General features: G+C 46.4%; 3 protein-coding genes across 3 annotated transcripts; 1 reads left to right on the forward strand and 2 right to left on the reverse strand.

Annotated features, from left to right (window-relative positions):
- Positions 1-1,431: 1,431 nt before the first annotated feature.
- Positions 1,432-11,188, reverse strand: LOC149359980 (uncharacterized). The gene is made up of 3 exons (XM_089569171.1): positions 11,075-11,188; positions 4,285-4,658; positions 1,432-1,783 (listed from the first exon to the last, which is right to left on the reverse strand). Exons 1-3 carry the CDS (start codon positions 11,186-11,188, stop codon positions 1,432-1,434), a joined length of 840 nt encoding a protein of 279 aa, XP_089425297.1.
- Positions 11,189-11,954: 766 nt separating this feature from the next.
- On the forward strand, positions 11,955-13,004 carry LOC149359981 (metalloendopeptidase OMA1, mitochondrial-like). Its single transcript, XM_089569172.1, has one exon. It carries the CDS (start codon positions 11,955-11,957, stop codon positions 13,002-13,004), a length of 1,050 nt encoding a protein of 349 aa, XP_089425298.1.
- A 513-nt stretch (positions 13,005-13,517) lies between these two features.
- Positions 13,518-26,408, reverse strand: LOC149359982 (uncharacterized). Its single transcript, XM_089569173.1, has 7 exons — positions 26,334-26,408; positions 22,435-22,524; positions 19,003-19,090; positions 15,140-15,225; positions 14,516-14,620; positions 13,954-14,010; positions 13,518-13,839 (listed from the first exon to the last, which is right to left on the reverse strand). The coding sequence occupies exons 2-7, from the start codon at positions 22,507-22,509 to the stop codon at positions 13,708-13,710; spliced, it is 543 nt and encodes a 180-aa protein (XP_089425299.1). The 5' UTR covers positions 22,510-22,524; positions 26,334-26,408; the 3' UTR covers positions 13,518-13,707.
- Positions 26,409-26,972: the final 564 nt, after the last annotated feature.

A 26,972-nucleotide genomic window follows, 5' to 3' on the forward strand; every position in this document is an offset into this window, starting at 1 on the left:
GAAAAAATGCTCATTGCTTCCCCACTTAGAAAGACAAGTCTCCTGTTTATTCACCCAGATAGAATTTGTAGGGAGATGGTGGAGGCCTTTATGATCAGGAAGAAAGCAGATGGGCGTGCTGCTTCACCATCCATCAATTTGGTAGAGAAAGAGTCAGGCTTTCCTGGCAACTGCGTGAGGTCCAGGAGATAGCGGAGTGCTGTTTACTATGGAATATAGTCTTCATATTTCGTTGAAAAAGATGTCATGACTCGACTATGATGTGCATGCGCAGTACGGTTTTTTAGTTTTAATCTTTGTTCTTCTGTTTTCTGGATTGTTCACTGTGTCCTGCGCCTTCACACACTTTTCCGAGACTGTAATAACCAGTTGTTAGTCAGCGTCTGTGTCGCCTCCAGTCTTCCTTTTGTCCTGTTTACTGCACTGCTTAAGCATGAACTCTTACCAACTATCACAGTTTTATGTTCTCGTAAACCAATCTTTGCATTTTTTATTTTGCATACCGATGTGCCAGAAAAATGAAAACGCATAGCAGGGTTGACTGAAACTCATCTGCGTTCTAATTTTTGTTTGTCCTGAACCCGTTTGAACACGTTTGAACCGGTTCGGACAGTCCCGAACCGGTTCAAACCGGAACGGAATGGCCCTTTAGAGCCGAACCCGGAACTGAACCCGAAAGGCGGGAACCCGAACCCGAACCGAACCCGAAAAAATGCCGGTTCGACACCCTGGTAAGGACACTTCAGTGACGGCCGATAAGGTCTGGGTTCTAGTGATGATAGTGGCTTAGCGAAGTTACAGGTAACTGTAGTGGTCGTATAGTGGTACAGTCCGCGCTCCAGGCTGCAGACCGATCGCACAAAAGAAGATCTAAACAGGAATACGCCTATATGGGAGTAAAACGGGAGTAAGATGTCCTGTACCGCACACTCTCTTTATAAAAGGTTGTACGCAAGAGGGCGGCTTACTCTCTTTGATACTCCTTTTTAGAGTGTAAAGTAGAATGCTCTTGCATTTCATCTGCATCAATTCATTTGATCGCCCCTCAATTTTTTGCTGTGCACAGCACTTCATTACAGCAAAACACGACTGCCACTCTTCGAAATGTTTATATATACTTCGCGTGTAGTTTTATTCTATAGTCTATAGTTTATCCTGCGCCACGGTCTCTGCAAACTGAAGCGTGAACTCAAACCTAAACTGTAAATATGGATTCCGGTCTAATCATATGTCCGGGAAATAACTTGCACGTGTAGACGAGGTTTTTTTACGCATGCACGAGGTTTCTTTGCAAAGCCAGCCTCTTATGAGCTCCCATGATAGTACGAGGGAAATGAAAGAAGGCTTGACGCGAGAAGGCTTTGTTTACTTTCGCGATGTAGACACTGCCTGGCCAGCGCTGGTTGCTCCGCCCCGATTCACTCGTTGCCATCAGAGATAATTTGTGGGCTCCGTCATGCGTCGCCTCTTGGGGCCACTAGCCATGTCATCTTCCTTGACATCAACGACCGCATCGTTCCCCTTGTCCGGTGTCCGCGAGCTGGAAGCGGCTCCGTGCTGTCCGCCGACCTCAGGTGCGGCTTTGACTCCGCCCGAAGCGCCGGCCATCTCGTACTGGGAAGATGATTCCAGGATCCTGTTGTGCGCCACATCCAAGATGGCCAGCAGGTCTGGGTCTGCCGTGCCTCCTCTGGGGTCCAAGTGCGCAGCAGGGGCGGAATCTTTGCCCGTTCTGTCCTCTCGTTGCTGCTTAGCGTTGGCCTTCTCCCATTTAGTTGGATACCTGCGTGAATGTACCGTGCTTGGCAACTGCTCTTTTTATTTTATATTTAGTATTTTTATATGGCTGCGTAGCCGTTAAACGCACAATAAGGCGCCATGCTCCTAACCTTTGCAATTTTAGTACGAAAACACTACTTCACTAGCAATCCTGGAAAAAAAAAAACATCGGGTCTCTGAAGCCTCAACTTTGGATACGCTGTGGCTAGGGGAAGGTCACGTGGTACGGAAATTTAAAAGAAATTGGTTTGGTTTATGGGGTTTAACGTCCCAAAGCGACTAAGGCTATGAGGGACGCCGTAGTGGAGGGCTCCGGAAATTTCGACCACCTGGGGTTCTTCAACGTGCACTGACATCGCACAGTACACGGGCCTCTAGAATTTCTCCTCAAAGAAATTCAACCACCGCGGCCGGGATCGAACCCGCGTCTTTCGGGTCAGCAGCGAGCACCATAAACACTGAGCCATCGTCTTGGAGGACAATGTAAGGCAATGTCTAGGCAAGAGTGAAGCGAAATCGAAGGACAACTTAAAGCAATGTTTACGCATAGTCAAACTAATTCTAAACCGAGTGCTTTCGCGTGTGATACTCGGCTTAACGGCGTTCAAACTCTTCACTTTTTTTCCCTAGAATACGACCGAAATACTTACACCATGTTATTAAAGGGTCCTTGAAATGATTTTTATGTTCATATTCTAATGCAATAAATCTGTACAGGTTGTCTTTGTGAGTACTCGAGTCCAATTTAAACGCTCTACGTGGACCTTATAATTTACAAATAACCCCGCCGCGGTGATTCAGTGTTACGGTGCTCGGCTGCTGACCGTTAAGACGTGGTTTCGATCCCGGCCGCGGCGGCTGAATTTCGATGGAGGTGAAATTCTAGAGGCCCGTGTGATGTGCGATGTGAGTGCACGTTGAAGAACCCCAGGTGGCCGAAATTTCCGGAGCCCTTCACTACGGCGTCCCTCATAGCTGAGTTGCTTCGGGACGTTAAACCCGAACAAACTTTTATAAATTCCTGTTCTTAACTAATTAGGGCGACACCTCACCGCGCGTGCTACCCGATGACGTAAATAGCAATCTAGGCGAGCTTCCTCATTGGGCGTGTCCAATTGACGTGGGCGGGACGGGGCGCGGCGGGGCGCAGTCCCGACCTGTTTTCTTTATTTTTCTTTGCCGCGTCGGCGTGTATGAGTTCAGAAGGGAACGGAGGCCCGCCATTTTTTAATCGCCCGTATCTTCTGTGCTAATGAAGCTAGCTTAGTTTTTTTTTTTTTTTGCGGTGCGGTGACAAGTGATGGAATACCGATAGCTCGTGCGCTTTTCCGAACCTCAGCAAATGTCGCGTCATGGTCCCTGTAAATGGGCCTTTAATCAAACAGCGAGAAAACCGCGAGGACACGGGGACACCAGACGGGAAGTGCCCCTTCCATTTGTTCTTCCTATGCTTAGGTACCGTTTGCACTTCTGTTATCAGTACGAGGTAAAAACAAGGTGTACTCATCATCACCATCAGTATCACCTTGACTACGCCCACTGTAGAACAAAGGCCTCTTCCACGTCTCTCCAATTAACCCTACCCTGTGCCAGCTGCGGCCACCCTATTCAAGCAAACTTCTTAACCTCATCTTCCCATCCAATTTTCTGCTGCCCATTGCTACGCTTGCCTTCTCTTGGAATCCAGTCCGTTACCCTTAACGACTGTCGGTTATCATATCTTCGCATTGCATGTCCTGCTCATGCTCATTTCTTCTCCTAGGCTCTAAATGCCCCAGGAGATCTAATCAAGGACACGTACTAAGCTGTAGAAGATGTGGAGTGAGATTAACGGAATAGGAAGTGAGGGTGGTAGCATCTGAACAGGCAAGTGGGACCTGTCTTCGTCTGGGAAGATCTGCCCTGGCGAAGTTTATCACTCTCGATCACTCGAACTCGAAGGGGACTGAAAATATGTTCGAATCATGCAGCATTCGAATCCCGGAGCGCCTTTAGAAGGGACGCTGGGAACAGCTTCGTCCAGTTATTGTTCGCAGCATTTTTTCTTTGGGTCTTTCTGGATATAATGCCACTTCGGTTACGAGGAGTTACAGCGGTTACAGCTTTGTTTTCAGTGAGAGGCATCACTGTAATTAGAACGCGGCACCCTAGTGATCACCATCATCAGGCTGCACTACACCCACTGCAGGACAAAGGCCTCTCTCGTATCCCTCTAAGTAACCCTGTTCTACTGTGTTGATACATGCAAACTTCCATTAGCTAGCAGTGTACTTTTTAATACACTTGAAGTTGACGAAAACAAATTGTTAGTTCGAATAAACCGAAAGTTCAAATTATGCGAGTTTTGATTAAATATGTTTTTGTTAGTTCGAATAAACCGAAAGTTCGAATTAAGCGAGTTTGGATTAAAGATGTTTTATATTGGTGCCGTTCTGAGACAGTGACTACAAGCCTGTATCATCCCTCTAGGTACTAGAGGCGCTGACCGTCACCGCAGAAGCGTACTTTGCGTGAACGTAGGCGTTGAGGGCGCGTGACAGCTGGCTGCCTTCTCCCAGCAGCTGGCGCAGAAGAGCATTCCTACGGCGGGGTCCGGAGAAGTTGGAGGCCGCGGCGCTCCGGCGCACTCGGTTGCGTACAACGTAGTGAAGGTCAAGGCCGTGCTCGAAAGCACGGGCGGGCTTCACGTCGGGCGAGCGCGGGCTGCAGACGCCCGTCTTAAGTGCGTCGCTGCCCTCTGGCTTCACGCACATCTCGCGCGCCTGGCAGTCGCGGTTGAAGTAGCAGGACGACACGGCAGCCGCGACCGGGACCCGGGCCGACTTCAGAGGGGCCGGTTGTCCTCCATCGCGGTTGGGGTTGGCCTCCGAATGGGTGGACTGCGCGGTAGCGTTCATAGTGTTGTTTTAGTTCTTTCTGTAGAACATTATGTTATCTTAGCACAGGCCGTGTCTACTGTGTTCAAGATGATTGTGATGACAAGCAGACATGCTAATTACACGCAGATAATAAGTATCATCATCATCAGTCAGGCTGCAACTGCAGTGAAGGGCAAATGACTCTCCCACTGATCAACAATCAACTGTCTGGCATCAGCTGCGCCGACCATATTCCGGCAGATTTCCTTATATCATCCTTCCCTCCTGACTCTGGCATCCCCGGTTACATGGCGGTGGCACTACCCTTCGCCCTAGTAATATTACACTCTTGCTTTTACAGGTAATCTGTTGTTAGTTCTCTGCACTGCGTATCCCGCCCGAGTCCATAACTCTGGCTGGCATCTTTGATGATACATCATTAACTCCAGTTTGTTCTCTAATCCTCTCTGCTCTCTTCCGGCCATTCTTTGACGTTGTTCTCCCCATCGTTTTCCTTTCCACTGTTGGCTGTACTGCCCTTAACGTAATTTTTAACGCTCTCGCGTTAAAGGCCCCGTTGTCCAGAGGGCAAACTATGGAAGGCAGGTGGGCCACCTGGGTCACGTGACCTTGCGTCGTCATCACGACTTGCTCTCTGGACAGTGAGCAAATTGCCCACCGTGACAGGTGGCAGTTAATGATTGGCTGGTCGCTCGGAAAGAGTAACCTGGGCCGCACAACGCCCACCGCTGGAAGCACATGGCATCGCACGACAGTGGAGCATCGTTTAACCGCTGTACCACTACGTCAGGAGGTGTATGAGGTCTCCCAGGGACCTATGAGTGTAAAGTAAACAGTTACCTTCTGCATATACAGGGAATTAACCCATTAACGCTATCGAGTCATACCTTAAGGCGGAGCTTAAGTGTCTCCTCATATTTTTTTTGATAGCCTTGAAGTGTCTGGCACTTAAGTATCTGCAGGATGAAACTTTTGCAGGCTTTCCTTTTAAAGGACATCCCTAAGCTGAGCTGTTCACAGACTGGTAGTGCCTACCAAAAACACTCTGACCCACTCTTTTTTCAACTCGGTATTCTTTCACGTCATGCAGGTCCATGGTCACTCTTGGCCTACATAAATAGCTGAACTCTCTCATTGCTACCAGTACCTCAATATGTATTGCAGTGAGGAGGTAAAAAAATCGACAGCGTATTACCGCTCTGTAGCATGAAAATTTCGTTAATTCAGAGGAATTTGGCCGCGCTTCGTTTAATTCGGACACGGAGAGGTAGGATGATCACGACGGTGACTGGTCAACTCAAAAGACTGGCCACTGAAGCACAGGTGGCGCTGGCGTCGAACTGAAATGTTAAGGCGCTCAGCTCATCGCTGTGGTCATGAGTCGAGAAGGTCCGACGGGAGGATTTTTTAAGCATGAAATGCTTTAAGCTCCCGTTGTCGGCAGTGTGGTGACGTCACGCCGAGACCGAGAGCCAACATCCGGGCACTGAATTCCACTCATCCGGGCACTGAAACGAGAGCATCCGGGAGCTGAAACGAGATTTAACGAGGCTCTCTAAGAGAGAGGGCCGCTTAGAGCAAGAAGGGAGCTCCAGGGCGAGAAGGGCTTTGGATGGAAAAACTGCTTCCGCGCCGTCTCCAAGGATGGCGCCGCGGTCCCACACTCACGCATGTAAAAGACCGGCCGCTGGGCCTTCAGCTCATGACGTTTCCCCCTTTGGCAGGTATACACGCTCGCGAAGTATTCGAACGCGCTGCATATACATTCTTGTCAGGCCTGCGTCTCGTCGTGTCCGCGTACGCAGTGTCGCCGCCGTCACAGCTGCTTAAGCCGAGCAATGGAGCCTGACAAAACCGGATACAGCTGACGAGGCAGGGCGGAAGAGATTCCCCAGACACTCACAGGAAACGATTGCGTCCACATGGACCCGTGCACAGCATGTGTGGTGTGGTGTGTTGAACACTCGACCCGTTTCAAGATTTTTACTAGTACCATCTACAACCAACGTGTTACGCCCGTAAACACTTAATGCTTACTCTACTCTCGGTTACGGGAGATGCAGAGGTTTTTTGTTTTGTTTTGTTTTATGCTCCGCTTCATCAAATTATTCTTTGTTTTCGTTCTGTGCACGTCGAAGACCACGCTTTCAGCGTACTCCCTGTCATCGCGGAGTCATGATGCAATCTTTTCACATTATCTCGTATGCGCATAGCCAGGGCTTGCTTTCTATCATTGCGTGTGTGTGTGTATGCGAGGGAACGCAGGGTGGGGGACACATAGAGGACAGCTTACTCCCTTTTTACTCCCACATAGAGGTATTCCTGTTCAGAGTGTATTTATTTATTTCATGCAGGCCCATGCAGGAGGGGCTATACAAGGCATTGAAAATGACAAATACTAAGAATGGGGTTAGAAAAAATGAGCAGAATAACGAAACACACCGCTCATTCACTCGAGAAAATGCTTCTCAAGAGCTTTACTAAAATTTGACGACTGGAAAATGGCCTCGGGAAGAGAGTTCCAGTCGGAAACAGTCCGTGGAAAAAAACTGTGCTTGAATGAGTCAGTCTCTGCAAAAATGGGTTCCAGCAAATGAATTCGTGAATGGTGTGTTCGGCGCGACAATTGTTTGAGAATTACAGGGCGGGGTATGTTTAGTTTATTTGTTAAAAGGTTATGCATAAACAACAGACGGGAAATTTTTCTGCGTACTTCAAGTAATAGAATATGGTTGGTTTTCATTAGTGTTGTAGGTGAGTCTAACCGCCTGTATTTGTTATAAATAAGCCTAACCGCTTTCCTTTGCACCATTTCTATCTTGTATATGTCTTTCTTTATGAATGGATCCCAAAATACCGAAGCGAACTCTAATTTGGACCTAATGAATGTGTCGGTTCATCCGACAGGGTGCACGCATTGTACCACTTGGCGGAAGGCGGAACTGCGAAAAAAAAATGCGATTGCCACGCAAATTTCTTGCGTGAAGCAATCAACAATTACAGATCTTTTTTTAAGAAATAAAGGTAAGCTAATGCGGGACATTTTGTTACGGTTTCTCTCCGGTGCCCCGATAATTCGACATTAGGTTATTTCGTACACTTTCCCCAATCTCGTGAAATCCGAATTACCGTCGTTTTGCTGTATTCGATATCACAAAAAGGCGGACGAATAAAGTCAACCAACACTGTGAAATTGAGGTCCCCGTGTCCAGGCAACATATATGATGCTAGATATAGGCAGTTCGACGAGGCTATCCGCTGATTGCCCGGAGCTTGGTTCTGCTTTGACGCAGAACAGCAGGCTTACAGCAGCACAGCAACTCCCTGACTCCATACCGGTTCAGAAGAGCACTTTTTGACGCGCTAAACAATAAACGAAAGAGATTCGAGGCAATATGAAGGTTAGAGAAATATGGAGAGGAGGTACGGCAGCTATATGTAAGGTCCCTGCGAGGCCCTGACCGCGGTCGTCCTGCTTTGTTTAGGCCTGTCTTATCTGCATATATGGCCTTGTTTTGAGGCGAGTCGGTTTTTAATGACGAGGTGATAATGTAGTGAGCGATTTTTATCGTGGTTCTGGTATTGTGTATGACCGTGGCGCATTCGTTGTTGCGCCTTCCTTATCAGTTGGCAGGGTAAAAGTAAACAAAGAGAAAACAACTGTTGCGTTATCTAGCCCTTTCTTACCTTCATCGGTATCAATGGCGGTTACTAAAACAGTATATGCGACGCCGAAACTATTCTGCAGCTTATGCTGCAAAAATGGTTTGGTTTAGTTTATTGCGGTTTAACGTCCCGAAGCGAGTCAGGCTATGAGGGACGCCGTAGTGAAGGTATCCGAAAATTTCGACCACCTGGGGTTCTTTACCGTGCACTGACATCGCACAGTACACGCTGCAAAAATGGTCCTAGCTGCTAAGTTCCTATTAAAGGGTAATTATTTCTGCTCCAATTGAAATAACTACCTGATCAACATTTTGGAGTTCCAGCGCTTTTTTTTCTATTCTGTTCTCCCCAAAATACCTTCATTTTCTCTGCTCTTACATGAGACTTCACTAATGTACGTCATTTTGTAGTTCAGAGAAAATAAAATTTTGACATTTTGTCTTAGGCCATCATTCACTCCACCATTGCCCTGCCCTGTTTGTGCAGGATAGCCCCTGCCAAGATTTAAAATAAGATCTTAAATATTTTAATTGCATTTATAATTTGTTAACTAGCATGCGTAATTACTGCTGACAAGTATGTCCTAATGTCACGATACTTGCTTTACCGTTTCGTGCGTCGCTACTGTGTTGCTAACTGCTACTTACATAATGATAGCGAGTTCATTTTCTTCGTTGGTAGGCTTCTAAACTATTATTTTCCTGATACTGCTACTTTCAGCTTTGTACTTCCTTTCCGTTCTCAAACACTATTCCAAACTGCGCTGTTAGGTATCCGTAAGTCAATAAATAAACATACATACAGTCTTAGGTCAAATTCTTCAGGTCACAGGGCTTCCTTTTAAGCAGTAAAGTCGGACTCTTAAGGCGTCCATGAAAATCGAAAAGCATGGGGATGGTCTTTCTCAACAGCAAACACTGCGGCCTGCAGACTTTTGATCTAGACTGTGCGTGTGTGTGCATGCATGCAAAATGAGCATGTACCTCCTAGTCATTTTGCAGGACGTCAACTACAGTGCGCGAGCAATTCTTCTGCGATAATTTATTTTCTACCAGCTTCGATATAGACCCAGTAGAGCCCCGAGTACGTTACATTACACTATTTTCCTAAGCAAATGAATCTGGCGATAAAATGGGCTCGCAGTTCTCCGAGTCGCCGCGAGCTCGCCAAAATAAAAAGAACAGCGACTAGAAACCGTTGTCGGGGAGCGGGCTAAGGTGGCTCTCCTCATCCCACTTGGAAAGCTGGGTTAGCATGGAATGTCAGGGAATGGTATTGGGCTGTAGGGAACGGTTATGGAATTGAGTTTGGATTCAGGGCAGCGAGATTTTCGGTAACGGGCCTTGATCGAGTTGAGCTCCTTTTCAGGACTGCATAGAGGGAGAGTAATTGTCCCCCCCCCCCTCTCTATCCCTTCCCTCTAATCCAAATCAAATCAAATCAAATCTTTATTTCAGCATCGCAAAAATGCTGAGGGTCGTGGACAAAAAGCCTCTTTATGGGCTTGACTCGGCCCACGGCCCTTTTCTACATGGCAGCATGGCATACAGCAGGAGAAAATTGTTCGAAGTTAATTGTACACAGCTCTCAGAAAAAAAAAAGAAAAAGGACGACAAATGAAAGTTCACAGAAGGTAAGCGACTTGGTACAGTTATTAGGAATTTAAATACAGACATGTATGAAACAAATCTACGATGAAGGCAGTTCTTAATATCATAGAATATTGCATGAAATGTCAACAAGAGAATGACTGCAATAAAAACTAAACAATGACTAAAGAAATAGAAAATTCGTTACCTCCTCTCTAAGGAAGCCCTGCCATTTCTACGTGAAGTTGAGGCACTAACAGCTGTCGCTGTGTGAGAAAAATAATTTTCTGAAACCGGCTCTTCTCTAAACCGAAGCTCGCAGATTTTACGCGGTGCATTGAGTAAACGCGTAAGCGAATGTCATCAGGTGCTGAGCTTCTTAGCTACTCTCCAAGTAGTTTTCCAAATTACGCAGAAAATTGCCTTTGAATAGAGTTGTATTCAAGATAATCTTCAAGAATAATATGTAGTGCATGTCCTCCTTGCATACGCAATTTGCGGAAAATCACTTCACAATGCACAACAAACGAAGCGCGGGGGAAAGCAGCCTATCTATGAAGTTTATGGCTCGTACTCATTTTATCAGACATGTATTCAGGATTACTGTGAGACGGTAAACCACTGCAGATTGTATTGTATTGTAGGTTCTGGCTTCAGTTTCCGTGTATTGGATTGTCTTGTGTGTTCTCTTGTGTATGTGTACTTCATAGTTGGACAATCAGTGTCACATGATTTAATGTTATAAATCAACGCGTCCAAGTCTAATAAAAAAAAAGAGTTCAGTGTTATCACTCGACCAGTGAGCGTCGTCTTTGTTCGTCAGGGTCCGAGCCTCGGGTCCCGGACCTCAACTCTACAGTTTCACTACCAGCAAATTTAATCACGGTTCCGGCTGCAGGTTTACAAAAATTAATTGCAATGAGAACGCGTAACTGACGTAGAATTGCGCAACAAGATGCCGCGATGTCCTCACTGCAGAAGCACCCACTTGTGTTTCCGCATACGCCCAATCATATCTATCGTATATTTAGCTGGAAACGCGAAATGGTGTCGGCGATGGCAGTTGCGTATGTAACTTAGTTTCCTGTGCAATACTGCTTGGGACTTGTTACAAACACTGTTTGCATGCTGTTCAAGAGACCATGTTTAAAGACAACTCACTGCTGACTTCTGGAATAGCTCCTCCACGGCGATCTGAGGCCTTCGAGCCAGCGAGACTCCCACGAAGGACGTAACGAGGATCAAGTCGAGGATCAGGGTGTACATGACTGTCATCTTCAGCGAGGAAGACGGACCGCAAGTACCGCTCACGTATGCCTTTCCTTCAAGCCATTTTCAGTTTCTTCTTTTTCATAGCACCGCTGTATAACCAAAGCCAGACTAATGCAACGTGCAGGAAGTGTTTCGTCGCATATTAGATGAAGAACACTTAACTATGCAGTGAATATTCCTTATTTTTAGATAAGTTGCCTATTTCTGGGATTCGGACATTGTAATCTAACGTCCGTTGGATAATATGCAGTGAAAAAAAAAACGGTACCTGGTGAGCGTATTAGGGCAAAAGGACTGCATTCATCATCATCTTCATCAGCAGCTTCACTACGCCCACTGCAGGACTAAGTTCTCTCCCATGTCTATGCAAGTAGCCGATGCGCGTGTAAAGACAAAGGAGGGCGCGCAACAATGCAAGATAGCCGTGACAGGTAAATTGCATACTCTTTTATGTCGTGATGAACAAAACAATACAATGCTTTTTGTTTCGCCACGTGACCAAGTTCACGCACGCGTATATTCCTTCCGACATCAACATGAATTTACAGCGTGGGCACGATGCTCTAAGAAGGCGAAGAGGAGGCGACGTGCACCAGCCCACGTGATCCACCGCCACACCTGGCGCCGACAGTCGGAGTACAGCAGCTACCATGACTCATGGTAGGGCTCCGACCCTTGGGCGCCGACGCGCCCCCGAGACCCGGCGACCGGGCACCGCAAAATTCAACTGAGACGGCGTCATCCCGGCCACCATGCGGACCAAGCCTTCATGGATGCAGCGGCGCCAGACTTCGTGCGCGGTGCCTTCCGCCTGCTGAACACCTTCGAGGGCATTGCGCAGCTGGCAACGCTGCTGGCTACCTGCATCGCGCTGAAATGGGTCCGTACCTACACGCTGCAGCTCAGTGCGCGGAGGGCGAGCGTCGTGCTCATGGCCATGTTCTTCGGCCTCGTGTGCTACTACGTCTGCCACCTGGAGAAGCAGTGCATCAGCAACCGGCGCCGCTTCGTCGCCTACACGCCGGAGCAGTTCACCGCGCACGTCAGCACCGACATCAAGATGATCCAGCGCTACTTCTGGCTCGCGGCACGGAAACCGTCCAAGCACGGTAACTACCGCAGGCTGAACCGAGTCTCGCAAGCCATCATAGACGCCAACAAGGACCTGCCGGGTGGGGCGAACAGGACGTGGTCGTTCGTCATTGTGCGATCCATGACGCCCAGCGCGTTCGTGCTGCCCAACTGCCGCACGTACGTCTTCGACGGGCTCTTCAAGATCTGCGACAACGACGACACGCTCTCCTTCGTCGTGGCCCACGAGATGGCGCACTGTCTTCTGGACCACACGCTGGAGAAGGAGTCCCTGTCTTTTTTCCTGGACAAGCTCAACACGCTCGTCTGGATCTCTTCGCTGACCTTGGTTCAAGGAGACGTGAAGGCGACCCTGGTGCCGTGGTTCGTGAGCCGCGCGTTGCACTACGCCGTCTTTCTGCCGCAAAGCCGCTCGATGGAAATCGAGGCCGACACGCTTGCGCTGCAGATGATCGCCAAGGCCTGCTTCGACTTCCGCTACAGCATAGCCTACTTCGACAACGCCATGACTCTGAGGAAGAGGACCATGCGTACGAGGAAAACGAGGAAGCTCATGTCGACGCATCCGACGCGTCGGGAACGTGTCCGCGTCCTGTACAGTCAGATGGGCAAGGCCATGGAACTCCATAAGGCCAGGAACTGCCCTACGCTTCCTCCGCTCAGAAAAAACGACAAGGCCCGCATCGCAACATTTCTTAGCGAAGTCATCGGGCGGAGGAATAAATGAGAACATAAGGAAAGCGTTTATTGTTTCGAAACACACTTTTCTTGCACAAAGGCAGTAAAAGGTTGAAAAAAAAAAACAGCATACGTTACTAGGAGCAGAGGTCGCTTGTAAAGTCAGCAGACCAAGATGCTCGCGGCCATAGGCTGCTGGGCACAGTTACTGAAGCCGTTCGTATGTTATTAGAAGATCACGATCGTTGCACTGGATTGCGTTAATGCGTTTGTGCGTGCAGATTGAACGTATCTAAGTAGATTGTTGTGAACAGAATGCATTTGGCGGCCACGCAGGAAGTAAATTTCTGCTTTGTCAGCCCGAAATATTTGCGTCTATCGAACAAAACTTGCACATCTAGCTGCTTCCAGCGGGGTCAAGTGAGGGCCTAACTTGCGTAATTTCAATACGATGCTGGCAAGAAATACAATCAAGCGGTTTAAAACTGGCTGTTTATATAACAGACCATGACACTATAGCTGAAGAATCACGCTAAAGAAAGCGGGGAGTGGGAAGGCGTCATTCTATGAAAACGCCAGAAGGGGAAATAGCATTTTGCTTCGGACTTTGCATTTTGTTTCACCTAGGGCTCAATCGAGTTACAGAAATCCTAAGCGTGAGCGACCGCAAGCACATGGCACTGAACGATTCTTGAAATTAAGTCGTGACGACTTTTTCGCGTGCAAAAAGTCGAGATCCAGTCTCCATTGGCTCAATTTAATCGCATGGAAAACAAGCTGGTGGTGTCGACATCTGCCTGGTCGTCCATGTCGTCGTACAGGCTCTGGTTGTGCGGTGACTCCAGCTCTTGGTAAAAGGAAGCCACAATGCACACGAAGTAGATCTGCAGATTAGATAAGAGTACAGCCGGCTCACATGACGATTAGCATTCGGGGTTTCTGGTATGGACATGGACGTATGATTGTTCACATGTCACGGCTGATGACGGCATACCTACCTGCGAAATGGTCGCCAGTGTGAAGATAATGCCGAATACAAGGGCTTCACCGTGCTGCTACACCAGGAAGCGGAGGATAAGCAGGAAATAAGCAAGAGCATGTTAAAATTTCATGCATCACAAGTCTATACGCTATACAAGGCTATACGCTAGAAGATGGCGAATGTCTACCACTGCATCAAAACAGGCTCTCAAAAGTTTCGCGCTGTGCAGATAGGGAGAAACATTTGAGCACGCTATATTTACTTTCATACTTATAATGACGTCATCTGACGTACGATAAGCATACATTCGATCTTGATTTTCTTGCATTACGCGCCTACAAATTTCTGTAGCTTGTCATACTTTGGGGGGGCACTTAAATTTTTTCCTCGGAGTCATGCTTTAGGCATATAAATGCGTTGCTGTTATACTTTGTTTCAAAACCTCTGCTGTTGAGGCGAATAAAAATGCCAGCCAAAGGCAAATTTCAGCAAGATGTGCACTCCAGTTCATGGTGAAGCTGTACATTACAATGTCCAGAGTCACAGTGGTGGGTTCATTCGAACAAAGAAAAACTTACATCCAAATGGTAGCGCTCCGTGACTAGGTGAAGGCATACGACTTGAACTACGAGCACTCCGACAGTATTCCACAAGAGCCAAGGTAAAACCAGGTAACGTTTAGGCTGCATTAAAAGCAAAAATGCAAAATAAATTGATAGTATATATGCACTTGCGAAAAGGGCAATGAGCAGAGGCATGTTATTCACTGCCTCACTAGTGCTTAATAGCGGTGAAGGCTAAACTAAAATGTTCACATGACCATAATCAATAATTCCTGAGTGTGAGATTGTGGCAGTGCCCAACACAACTGTGCAGTAATTCTTTCTTCGCTTCGAAAGCCAAGAAAGATTGCGTAGCAAAAATAATCACAGCGTAGTTGTGTTGGGTACTGCTTTCTTCCCTATATGCCTCAAACCTGCGAAGATTGAATACCTCGTGACCAACCAGCTCAAATCTCGTTAACAAGCTAGCTCGCTTGAAACGAATGTCTCAAATTCTTCGCATTTGTTTACGCAGTCAGCGTACGAAACACAAACACGCAGAACTTAGCGCAGTTGTTCTACAACGCAGGTAGAAGAGAAACGTTAGAATTGAAGCTGAAATTCTCAAAATTGAAGCCCAATTTTGTACGCAATACTCACCTTGACCGTGGACGCAAACAAGATAGCGCTCACGATGATGTTGATGATGCACTCGCAGCTGAGCAGGATGAGGATATTGCGGAACGCTGAAAACAACAACAAAAAAATGAATGCGAGATGTGATCTCTGACATTTGCAAGGCCTACTTCTTTGAATGACGACAAACAAAAAAGGAAATCGAACACCAACAGAATGAAAGAAAAGTTAACTAAACGTAGCGCAGATATTCGAGTTGGAAAGAGAACGATATTTCTCTGAACCTGGCTACAAAAGTTAATAAGCATAGCGCAGGTATTCGAGTTCGAAAGAGAATAATATCTTTCTGAACCTTGTTACAAGAGATAAAACACTTTACTCCACCTACTGAAGTGAGCGGCAAAGGCTTGAAAGAAAAGACACACGCACATTGTGAATGTTAGCGAAAAGAAAGCTCAAATTCAAAGGCCACGAGATGTGACTAGTTGGTAAAAAAATGGTTTGGCAACTGAACCGAGTCGGTTAACCAATACAGCGAAAGGGACTGACTGCATGCACCATAATCCTTTGCATTCGGGTCCAGTGTAGCTCAGAATTTGCGGTGATTTTTTTAGAAAGACTGTGCGCGATAGATTTATTTCCACAGGCATTTTACTACTGAATTTATTAGGATCCCTTGCCACAGCCTGTAGGCAGTGACAGAATGCGTGAAATAAAAGTCTTGTTGCCACAGGAATTCATGGGCAACACCTTCCCTCTTGAAAGAAGGCAGAAGCGCATCGTGCTGATTCTACAGCTTTCATTCTTAGTTTTTTTTTACGTCAGTGCTAGTGGGAAATACCTGAAAAATGTGTATGAAGCTAATTTGTGCATTTTATCTGAGTATTGACAGAAAAGAACTAATCCGGAGCCCTTCATTACGTCGTCTCTCATCGTCTTCGCGCAGCTTCTAGACTTTAGACCCCACATTACCATACCATACCATACCATACCATACCATACCATACCATACCATACCATACCATACCATACCATACCATACCATACCATACCATACAGTACAATACAATACCATACTATGCAATATCCTACCGTACCTTACCGCACCTTACCGTACAGGACCAATACACACCATACTTTATGTTCAGTAACGCGAACTCAGTCACGGGCACATACGCATGTGCAATCAGTTCTCGCTCCAGTCCAATATACACGAAGTCGCTGAAATTTCATTCCAGAAATTCAGACAGCAATACGCCTTGGTGCAGAGGGCAAACGGCGAAAATAAAATTTGCCTGACTGGGTCCTAAGCGCCGCTCGAATACAACTAGGAGCACTTACATACACACAGACACACATACAAAAAGCATTCTGATTACCACAATGTAAATGTTCGCAACTTATAACATTTAAACATTCATAACATCCTTGTTACTCGGACATAACGTCAAGAATGAAAAAAAAAGTACAGTGCAACCGGAAACACAGATCAAAACCATGCACAGAACATTATAGCGAAGCTAGAAAACAAAGCAAACACCAACTTGTCGAACCATATAAGCAGAGATGCGCAGAAATTGCAGGCAACTGACAGTAAAAAAACCACGTATGTTGTGCGTTCCCCAGAAAGTAAGTTTTCACATTCTTACGAAAAAAATAAAACAAACGAGAGGAAAGCTTTGACATGATGTACTACATTTATTCGGGAAGGTTTTTAATCTGTCAATTCAATGACTGCATATCATAGGTAGTCTTGTTTCGGGGCTTCAGTAAATTTGTGATTTAAACTCGTATGTTTAGAAAAAAAAGACTTGTGGATTGGCTTTGAATTGCAAGAATGCTACCTGAAACAATCGCTCGTAATACAATGCTTGTACAGGTATTATGTGGTTCTACGTGAAGTAGGAGGATGTAGAGTCATACCTTGATAAGTACTCAATAAAGCGAATTCATTTCTTCAGTAAGAACAAGGGTCTTTCAAATTGATTGCTACAAATGACTCCCCAGACAAGCCAACAAAAGAGCGATCTAGCATGAACTCTGCTGATATGAAGCTGGCACCTTAGTTGGACAGGTATATATGAGCGAAACCTGTTCAACGTTCCACTGTGTTGCGCTACAGTAGGCTTCATGGTCAGGCACCTTCCATATTCCCGCATACTTGTCTCCTACCTATGGCGAAAGTTAGCTCGCCCCTTCCTATCTACTGCTCCCCTTCCTCCGTCCCCTAGAACCTGAATAATCTTTTACTTCTGCTCACTGCACTGGTCAGCGCCTGTTTGGAGTTAGGGTAAAATGATGGGAGTGTTACGAAGTAAGGGGGCGGGCCGTCGAAGGCGCCTAAAGGCGCAGTAGCAAGCCAGGTGGAGTCCAGGATTTTTAAAGGTACATGAAATCTCTGACATGCCGTTCGAAAACAGGACACGATGTTCTGTCTCGCCAAGGGGGTAGAGGGATCGCAATCAGCTGAAGAGCGCTCTGAGACCTGAGTTGTCCTTCAGACAGGAGTGCCCAATCATCCTGGTATGCGGTGTCTTTTCCTCGCTTTCGCGCCATTTCAAGGCGGTAAGGCCAAAAGCATGGCCGGCAAACAACGCGCTCGAACGCAAGCATATGCTTCCTCTCTATCCCACCCTCTCTACCTCTGTCATTCACTCACTTTCCCAAACACAAACACAGAATGCATACGCATGTGCCCGTCAATGCATTCTCACGCGTTCACTCATGATGCAAAATTTCCCCCATCACTGCTTTTACGTACAGCGGGCCTGGCGATTTCCTCGGCACTTCCTTCCTCGTTCGCGTGAGTACTGCCGATATGTGCTGCTTGGCGTAATGAATGGTCTACGTCCGGGTATTGTGAGCGTTCTACCTGGCCAAAGCGCACGAAAGAAATAAGTGAGAAAGAATTTGCTTCGTTGATATGTGCTGGAAAACACAATCGTTTCAACGTGAAGATAAAGCTGGGGCAATCGTCAGCTCCTGGAACCGTACAATAAAAATTGATGGGCACGTTGGTCTGACATGATTTCTTGTGAAACAGCGCAACGGCACAAGGCCAGAGGACAAGAAAGGACGATACACAGCGCTGTGTATCGTCCTTTCTTGTCCTCTGGCCTTGTGCCGTTGCGCTGTTTCACAAGAAATCCTGGAACCGCCTCCTCACATGAGTGTAGATTTCGCATCTGGTTATCGCCTCAGTACATTTGAGCCCTCACAGGGCTGAAACATGGTCAAGGCTTATTCCTTGCGCGATCGCAATAGCATCGCTGTTGTATCGTTTTATCACTCATGCCCCCAACTCGTTATTTCACTTTTACACCAGACTTCTCAATGTATTGTTCCCTGGTATGCTTGTGGCGAGGTGTCTTCACCCCGACGAGGAAGCCCGCGTCTGGCGATATTTTCCCACTTTTCATTCTATCGCAGAATTTCACGCGCCCATGAAACAATGGATGAAAAAGGCATTTCATTTGCTAGTTTTGCGGGCGGATATTCTGCGGCGTAGGGCGGGTAGAATAACTGCTTTTAGCCGAGAACAGTCATGATTTAAATGAGAGTAACAAGGATCTTTCATGTCACAAATCTATGCCTTGAGATTGAAAGAGCAAGTATAGTGGAAGGCCTCACATTAATTCCGATTACCTTGCCCTTTTCTATCGCACACAACATTCTCAATGATACAAGCGCTTTCGTGTGTCCCCTCTACCGAAGCACAACCGCAGCTGCCAGGAGTCGAACCCGCGACCTGGTGCTCGGAAGAGGAACTCCCATAGCCGAAGAATCGCTGTGGTGAGAGTGGCAGCGATATCGTGACATAAAAGGGAATGTTGAAATACATGACCGAGCAATTTTTTTTGTTCCCCAGGAAGCCCTGTGTTGCTCACCTTGAATTTTTGCGCTTGCTTGCTTTTCAAAGGTCTTGGGATCTTGCAAAGTGGTCACGTAGAGGAGAAGCATGAATGTCCTGACTGCCTGCGTGGAATGCGTAGGAGTTTCTCAACATCATCATCATCATCAGCAGCAGCAGCAGCAGCAGCCTGACTACGCCCACTGCAGGGCAAAGGCCTCTCCCATGTCTCTCCAAATAACCCTGTCCTTCGCCAGTTGTGGCCACCGTATTCCCACAAATTTCTTAATCTCATCCGCCCACCTAACCTTCTGCCGCCCCCTGCTACGCTTGCCTTCTCTTGGAATCCACTCTGTTGCCCTTAAGGACCAGCGGTTATCTTGCCTTCGCATTACATGCCCTGTCCAAGCCCGTTTCTTCCTCTTGATTTCAACCAGGATGTCATTAACCCGCGTTTGTTCTCTCGCCCACTCCGCCCACTTGCGATCTTTTAACGTTACACCTATCATTTTTCTTTCCATAGCTCGCTGCGTTGTCCTTAACTTAAGCCGAACCCTCTTCGTTAGCCTCCACGTTTCTGCCCCATAGATGAGTACCGGTAAGATACAGCTGTTGTATACTATCGTCTTGAGGGATATTAGTAAAGTGCCTTTCATGATCTGAGTGAACCTGCCATATGCGCTCCACCCCATTCTTATTCTTCTAATTATTTCCCTCTCATGATCCGGATCGGCTGTTACTACCTGCCCTAAGTAGACATATTCTCTTACTACTTCCAGCACCTCGCTACCAGCTGCGAAATGCTGTTCCCTTGCTAGGTTGTTGAACATTACTTTGGTTTTCTGCATGTTAATTTTTAGCCCCGCCATTCTGCTCTGCCTGTCTAATTCATTGATCATGCTTTGCAGTTCATGTCCTGAGTGACTTAGCAAGGCAATGTCATCAGCGAATCGCAAATTACTTAGGTATTCTCAATTAACTCTTATCCCCAACGGTTCCCATTCTAGGCCCCGGAATACCTCCTGTAAACAGGCAGTGAATAGCATAGGCGAGATCGTGTCTCCCTGTCTGACACCTTTCCTTATCGGAATTTTATTGCTGACTTTATGGAGAACTATGGTAGTTGTGCAATCGTTATAGATATCTTCCCATATTTTCACATAACACTCTTCTAAACCCTTATTCCACAATGCGTGCATGACTGCTGAGGTTTCTACTGAGTCGAATGCTTTCTCGTGATCAATTAACGCTATATATAGGGGCTGGTTATATTCTGCGCATTTCTCTATCACCTGATTGATTGCGTGAATATGGTCTATTGTCGACTATCTTTTACGAAAGCCTGCCTGATCATTTGGTTGATTGAAGTCTAAGGTCGTCCTGACCCTATAAGCAATTACCTTAGAAAATATCTTGTACGCAACAGACAATAAACTGATCAGTCAGTAATTCTTCAAGTTCTTGACGTCTCCTTTCTTATGAATTAAGATAATGTTAGCGTTTTTCCAAGCTCTGGGCACACTCGAGGCATTGCGTATACAGGGTGGCTAGTTTTTCGAGCACAATTTCTCCTCCATCCTTTAACAAATCTACTGTTATCTGACCCTTACCAGCAGCTTTCCCCTTCTGCATTGCTCCTAAGGCTTTCTTTACTTCCTCCTTCGTTACTGGCGGGATGTCCCATTGCTGTGCCCTACTGCCTCTCTCAGTAACATTCTGAATGCAATCGCTACTGTATAGATTTGTGTAAAACTCTTCGGATACTTTAAATATCTTATCAATATTGCTAATGACATTGCCCTCTTTGTCTCTTATGGCATACATCTGGTTTTTGCCTACGCCTCGATTTCTCTTCACTGCTTTTAGGCTACCCCCGCTCTTTAGAGCATGCTCGATTTTCTCCATTTAAAATTCCGGATGTCGGCTACCTTGCGCTTATTTATTAACTTCGACAGCTCTACTAGTTCTATTCTATCTATGAAGTTAGACGTCCTCGTGCTTTGCCTTTTCTTAATTAGATTTTTAGTCTCCTGAGATAGCTTCCCATACTGGATATGTTAATATCGACGAACTTCTATGCAGTGTGGCGATCTTCATCGCAACTACGTTTATACCACTATGCCCTAGACCGCGGCGTTAAAGTAAGCGTACGCATAGTTACCCAGAACACGTCACAGCGCGCTGAAATGTCTGGCCTCTTAAAAATTGATATCTTTTCTGCAGAACATAATGCTGGGGAGAGAGGGTGGCACAGTGATTTCTCTGTGAAGGGGGAGGGGCTGTACACACCCTGTTGTTTTTCTGAAGGCAAGGCCTCAGCTCGTAACAATTTTTTTTTTTGCACTGATGACTACAAAAAACGACTACCGCTTCTCGTCTGCCTTACAACCCCCCCTCCCTCCCCCTCCGTCTTACAACTTTAGACAGAGGGGCTGTTGAGGCATTCGCACGGACGCCCCACTATTCCTCTATATCCTCCTAACCGATATTGTAGCCATATTATAAAACGCTCGAATACAGGGATTTAGCATAGCACGATCCGCGATCGGCGACCGCGATCCGCTTCCGCGGGGAACCTCTGCGCATGCGCAGGTCTCCTTGAGGTCACTAGATGGCGCCATGTACCCTGCCAGCTGGGCGCACGCCTGTGGTGTGGGGACCAACCAGCGCTTGAGCAATAGCGGCGCGCGATAGAGGACGCGACCGCGGATCGCGCTTTGCGAAATCTCTGCAATGCGAGCGAAAATCAGCGGAAGAGCTGTTGAGCTTGCAGAACGTTGAGGAGCACATAGAAAGCATGGCATACGCTGGTGCACTCTGCACCTGCGCCAGCACGAGTAGAGTACTCTAGAGTAAAGCTTGGAATGTGAAAATCCAAATGACTTGATCAAGGCAAGGCTTCCCGAAACCACAGTGTGCTCTCATGGTTTTCGAGCTTTGCGCTCTGTGTGTCAAACATACCTCTAAAAAATTCCAGCAAGAACCAAACAGCTCGTCTTATGATTAAAGCACTGCTGTTTATTAATGATCCCTAGACGAGCCAAAGCCAATAAACTTGCTCATCTAGAATTCGTTATGATTTGTAGCGCGCAAAAGTCATGGAGGAAGGAAAGAACTGCCTCCACTACTTCCTGCTCAAGAAACGTGTTCGGTTATTGCCATGGTTGATAAAGGTTACCGCTTTGTCATCCAAGAGGATTCTCTTAATATGCTTATTAGTATTCTAGAAAGATGAAAGGGCGATCCTTCGGTAGTAACTGGGTAGGTATTATGGTTTACAGAACAGTTTAGGCCGTAACGCTTAAATTCATAGCGTTTCTTGTGACTGAACGGATGCCTTTCATTCGGGCTATCACTCACGGCTCTCTTGCCACTTCCACTTATGCTCAGTTGTTCTTTATCATCAATTTTTTAACTATGGTTCCGTTTTCTTTTTAGCCTGACTTGCTTGAGTTCAAGTTGCACTCACGATGTAGAAGATGCCCACGTATCGTGAGCCTGTCTTCAGCGAACACACGCAGCACGATCGGGTGAGGAGCGCCATGATGGGCCGCGCGCCCTGCAAATACATGCACCGAAATGATCAAGTCGATTTACACACGAGGCGAAAGGAAAGGACAAGTTTCACAAGACAAGCGCGTGTCAAAAGAAATACAGCTGTTTTCCCGATGTAGCGCACTGCGTCTTCACTGGACTCACCGCAGCAATAGCTAGCGTAGCGTGCAAAGTTGTCGCGCTTGTCAAGTGACTCTGCTCTTCTGGTACCGGGGGCGCAATCCCGTTCAAGGCGGCCGCACTCAAATGGGCGGAGATGCAAATAGTCTGCTGCACTTGACCTCGGTACGTAACCCATGAAGGCAGACGGGCAAGCGCCCACTCCCACACATACACACATACCGGGTGTCCCAACTAAATGTAACCAAACTTTTAAAAAAGGTGAAGAGTCCTAGTCCAGTTAAATCAACTCAGGGTTGTTCATAGTCGCGTGGCCTAGTCTTGAGTATTTTTTCGCTCTTCAAAGTTAATTAATTAGTTAAGTTTAATTAGCTAACTTTTTAATTATTGACTTCAGGAAGAAAGCGTCAATGCAAAAGTTTTAGATCACCTCGAAAAACCGCTAGTAGTGCTGTTTCCGTCAAGTTACGAATTACGTAGCTTCATTTATTGGCCTTAAAAGAAAGTTGTCACGTGACCAGCTGCTCGCTCACTTCTCTGCCCCAATGTGCACCCAAAGTCTCATCGAGGAGAGGACTTCAGAAAAAATGGATTTTATTCTTCAAGGCGCGTCTTGGGACGTTGAAGTGGCACAGTTGTCATGTGGAAGCTTTTTCTTATTGTGCGGGTTATGGTTAAAGGCCGGTAGAAAAACTACTTTACGTAAATATTACTTTGCTGCAAATATCTCAGTAAGCTGTTTCTCAAACTGATCTACAACTTTTCCATTGACACTTTGTTCCTCAAGTCAATAATTGAAAAGTTAGTTAATTAAGCTTAACTAACTAGTCAACCTTGAAGAACGAAAAAAATACTGCAGACTAGGTCACGGAACTCTAAACAACCCTCATTTGTGTTCAGACGCCTAGGACACCCCGTGTTTTTTTAAAAGCTTGGTTACATTTAGCTGGGACACCTGGTATATTATACCAGCTGTGAGCTCGTGTTTGCTCCTCATTTGTACCACAGCTGAACTTCTCCTCGGGAGCGAAGTGTAACATTTTAAGGCCCCTTGCGGCACGTGGTGAAAGAAGCAATCTATTGGCTGCTGCGTACTATAGTGGTTGTCAGTGATGAAAGACTTTTATTCAATAAAAAAAGTTTAGTTATATGGGGTTTTATGGCGCATAAGCAACTGTGGCTATCATGCGCCAAACACAAGTTTAGATGATCTGTTATATTAAGTGTACGGATGTTGTGATATATTAGATTTAAAACATTGCCTTTCTTCAGAAACTTACAAACAAGATTAAAATCGACGAGTGCTTGCTCGCCTAATAGAAATGCGGGATGAAATGGAATGTGTTCATTGTAAAATACAGTAATTTTTTTTCCTAAGTTCTTTGAGACGCGAACAAGATATTAAAATGTGATTAACTGTGAGCTCATCAGCACTCATTTCACACACAGGTTTGCCTTTTTTGGCTAATAAGAAGCTATGGGTGATGTTTGTGTGACCTATGCGTAAACGACATAAAATTACTTCGATAAAACGCTCTTTATGTCGGCATGAATTGTATTCTTCTAAAGTGGGCTTTATAATATGCAGCTTGTTTCCTTCATTTTTCCAAGAAGCCTGCCATTTGGCTCTTAGTTTGCTACGTACTAACTTCACGCTATCCCTAGGTGGAAAGCTCGCATGCTTCATTTCCATGGCTCTGGCTTCTGCAGCACACATGTCTGCTCTGTCATTGTTCCTAATGCCGACGTGACTGGGAACCCAGCAGAATTTTATAGCATGTTTTTGTGTCGTGACCTTCACTATATTGTGCATATTGTGCATGATGCTTCCTATCAGTGGCTCCGTGGCATTTTTGGAGTTTAATGCAGTAAGGATACTCAGTGAATCTGTATAAATGATGCTGTTTTTGATGTTTTCATTTGTTATTTTCTGTACCAATAAAAAAAAAGATAACTGAGGGCCGGTCCTTATGGGCGGGATCCTCAGTCCAGTATTCCTGCAGCTTCTGCGATTCCACGGGCCCACGTGATCTGCCATTGCTGGCTGCACCTGTGTATTGCCTGTGCACTCAAGCCTTCAATATCACCAGGAGCTCACAACGCACTCCTGAGAAACCACCCAAACTGAAACACCACTTGGCTGTACTGCTATAATACTACTTGGCACCGTTCATTTTTGTTTTTCTCCGTTTTGTCTGCAGCTGCTCTCTTCGCACCGTTCCGTCCCTGTCTGTCTTCATCCGTGCACGTCAATCGCTATGTGTTCTTCTGCTTCTGTAGTCACTTGAATCATAGCAAAGGCAGGGGCGACTGAAGGACGGATTTCAGTTTAGACTGAGTGCTTGCTTTTTCGTGTATTAAAGTGCAAATACGCGGCCTTTATCTGTTTATTCCGACTCACAGAAACGTTTACGAGTCGACAGTTGAAGCACGCTACCTTTGGTGTAACACTACAGCCCCTTTCTCTAAAATATCCAGCAACATTATACTTTGTTTTTCTCTGCTTGATGGAATGCGGGGTCTAACGTCCCCAAATGACGCATGCCGGGGCTTTGAGGAACGCTGTAGTGCAGGGCTGCGGATTAATACAGGACACATGGTGTTCTCTAACGTGCCCTGACATCGAACTGCAGACGGGCGTGTTTGCGTTTCGCCTATATAGAAATGTGGCTGCAGTGGTCAGGATTCTAACCCGCGACCTTGGTATCAGCAGCCGATCGCTGAAGCCTCTGAACCACAGCGGCGGTTTATTTATTTATTTATTTATTTATTTATTTATTTATTGCCTGCGTGCACTACCTAGGCCACCAATGCATGTGAGTAGAATTTGCACAGTGCATGTACAGTCTTTGTCAAAAGTAACCAGGCTGCACGTTTTTCTTCTCAGTCGTATATTAAAGCTATTATGACAGCCCTCAAGCTCTAAATCCATGTATGGTAAGAATAATCTCTGTTCTCATCTTCAAAGAACTTTTTGATCTTTAGGGAAGCCGTGAGGGTTCTGTTATACGAATGAGAAGCAAACCATGGAGCCTGGTTACTTTTGACGAAGACTGTACTACCAACAACAAAATAAACGCGGACAAGACAACTGAACGAACGGCAAAATGAGCGCTTAACCGAAGGAGCCTCATTACTAGCGGATCACCCTTTCACTTAGTAGGCGAGAAAATTGCCCCTTTAAGGTGTTAAACAATCTCACTTGTATTTCCTCTCCAGGAGCTAATCTGCTGGTGCTTTTTCGTTTCACTTCCGCTTTCTTGTTCGCGTTTCATTCGTTGTTGATAGTACAGTCGGCAGCAACAGTTTACAGGATGCGGGTGCACGAAAAAAAAAATTCAACGCAGCCACGCAAGCCAGTCACCTGAAATGCCTGCAGATATGAGGACATGCGCATGCTCCTTACGCTGGTATCGATACCAAGCGAATGAACCGCCAGGCAGCGCCAATGTAAATTTATTGCCGAGCTCACGCAGCCCGCAAACTTTTGCAGGTGACTGTACTAAGAGATATCGTTTCGAACCTTTGACCACACACAAAATGTCGCCAGCGTATTCTACAGTCAGGCACTCGAAGTCTAGAAAAGTGCGTGGAAGTACTGTACTCGAAAACATCACTCTTCCATCTCAACACTTTTCGAAGAAATAAAGGAAATCGCGATTACTGAAAATTAACACGTCCAGTGTAACTCACCTTCTCTGTCCTCGATGGGGCGGTCCAGAAATTAATGCCGCCTAAGCGGCGGCAACGGGCTCCGACTCGCCTCCCGCCTGCCGAGTGTTGCCCCCTTTTTGACGGAGCGTCAGGGATGAGTTCTCTTCCCACGGTTCCCGAAAATAGCCCCACTTCCCTCGAATCGATAGGGCGTGCGCACCCTCGGGCCCTGGGCCAGAACCGCTGCGCAGAAGTGATTCATTCGGACCCCGGAGAGGGAGAAATTAAAAAAAAGGAACGAAATGCAAGCTATCATAATTTGACCGGTACAGTCTATAAACGTATCCCAAGATTCGCTCGTTGGAAGCTTTCGTTCATTCTCGTACGCGACGCTTCTGGTTAAACTGGTATGTAAGTGAATAGGATTTCGTATATGCACTGGTTTGCAGCGCGTGTTTTTCTCACGGATTTGAAACGAGTAGAGATGTTCTGCGCACGGTAAAGCCCATCACGTTCGATTGGTTGTTGCGACAGACAGCGATGAATTCTTTATATTTATAGGCATTTTTCGAAGTTGCTCGCGCGCGCGCACGCACGCACGCACGCACACACACACACACACACACACACACACACACACACACACACACACACACACACACACACACACACACACAC

The sequence above is a fragment of the Amblyomma mixtum genome, chromosome 2 (genome assembly GCF_055824585.1).
Source record: "Amblyomma mixtum isolate Tamu chromosome 2, ASM5582458v1, whole genome shotgun sequence".
NCBI classification, from domain to species: Eukaryota; Metazoa; Arthropoda; class Arachnida; order Ixodida; family Ixodidae; genus Amblyomma; species Amblyomma mixtum.

What these genes read in the sequence shown, in the direction of transcription:
- LOC149359980 (XM_089569171.1), bottom strand. Translation starts at nt 11,188, where the DNA reads ATGACAGTCATGTACACCCTGATCCTCGACTTGATCCTCGTTACGTCC. An exon ending in AGCTATTCCAGAAGTCAGCA is followed by an intron (nt 4,659 to 11,074) that starts GTGAGTTGTCTT and finishes GCTACCGCGCAG; the next exon opens with TCCACCCATTCGGAGGCCAA. An exon ending in AACGCCTACGTTCACGCAAA is followed by an intron (nt 1,784 to 4,284) that starts GTACGCTTCTGC and finishes ACATTCACGCAG; the next exon opens with GTATCCAACTAAATGGGAGA.
- LOC149359981 (XM_089569172.1), top strand. Translation starts at nt 11,955, where the DNA reads ATGGATGCAGCGGCGCCAGACTTCGTGCGCGGTGCCTTCCGCCTGCTG.
- LOC149359982 (XM_089569173.1), bottom strand. Translation starts at nt 22,509, where the DNA reads ATGGCGCTCCTCACCCGATCGTGCTGCGTGTGTTCGCTGAAGACAGGC. An exon ending in ACGTGGGCATCTTCTACATC is followed by an intron (nt 19,091 to 22,434) that starts GTGAGTGCAACT and finishes CATTCCACGCAG; the next exon opens with GCAGTCAGGACATTCATGCT. An exon ending in AGCAAGCGCAAAAATTCAAG is followed by an intron (nt 15,226 to 19,002) that starts GTGAGCAACACA and finishes TGTTGTTTTCAG; the next exon opens with CGTTCCGCAATATCCTCATC.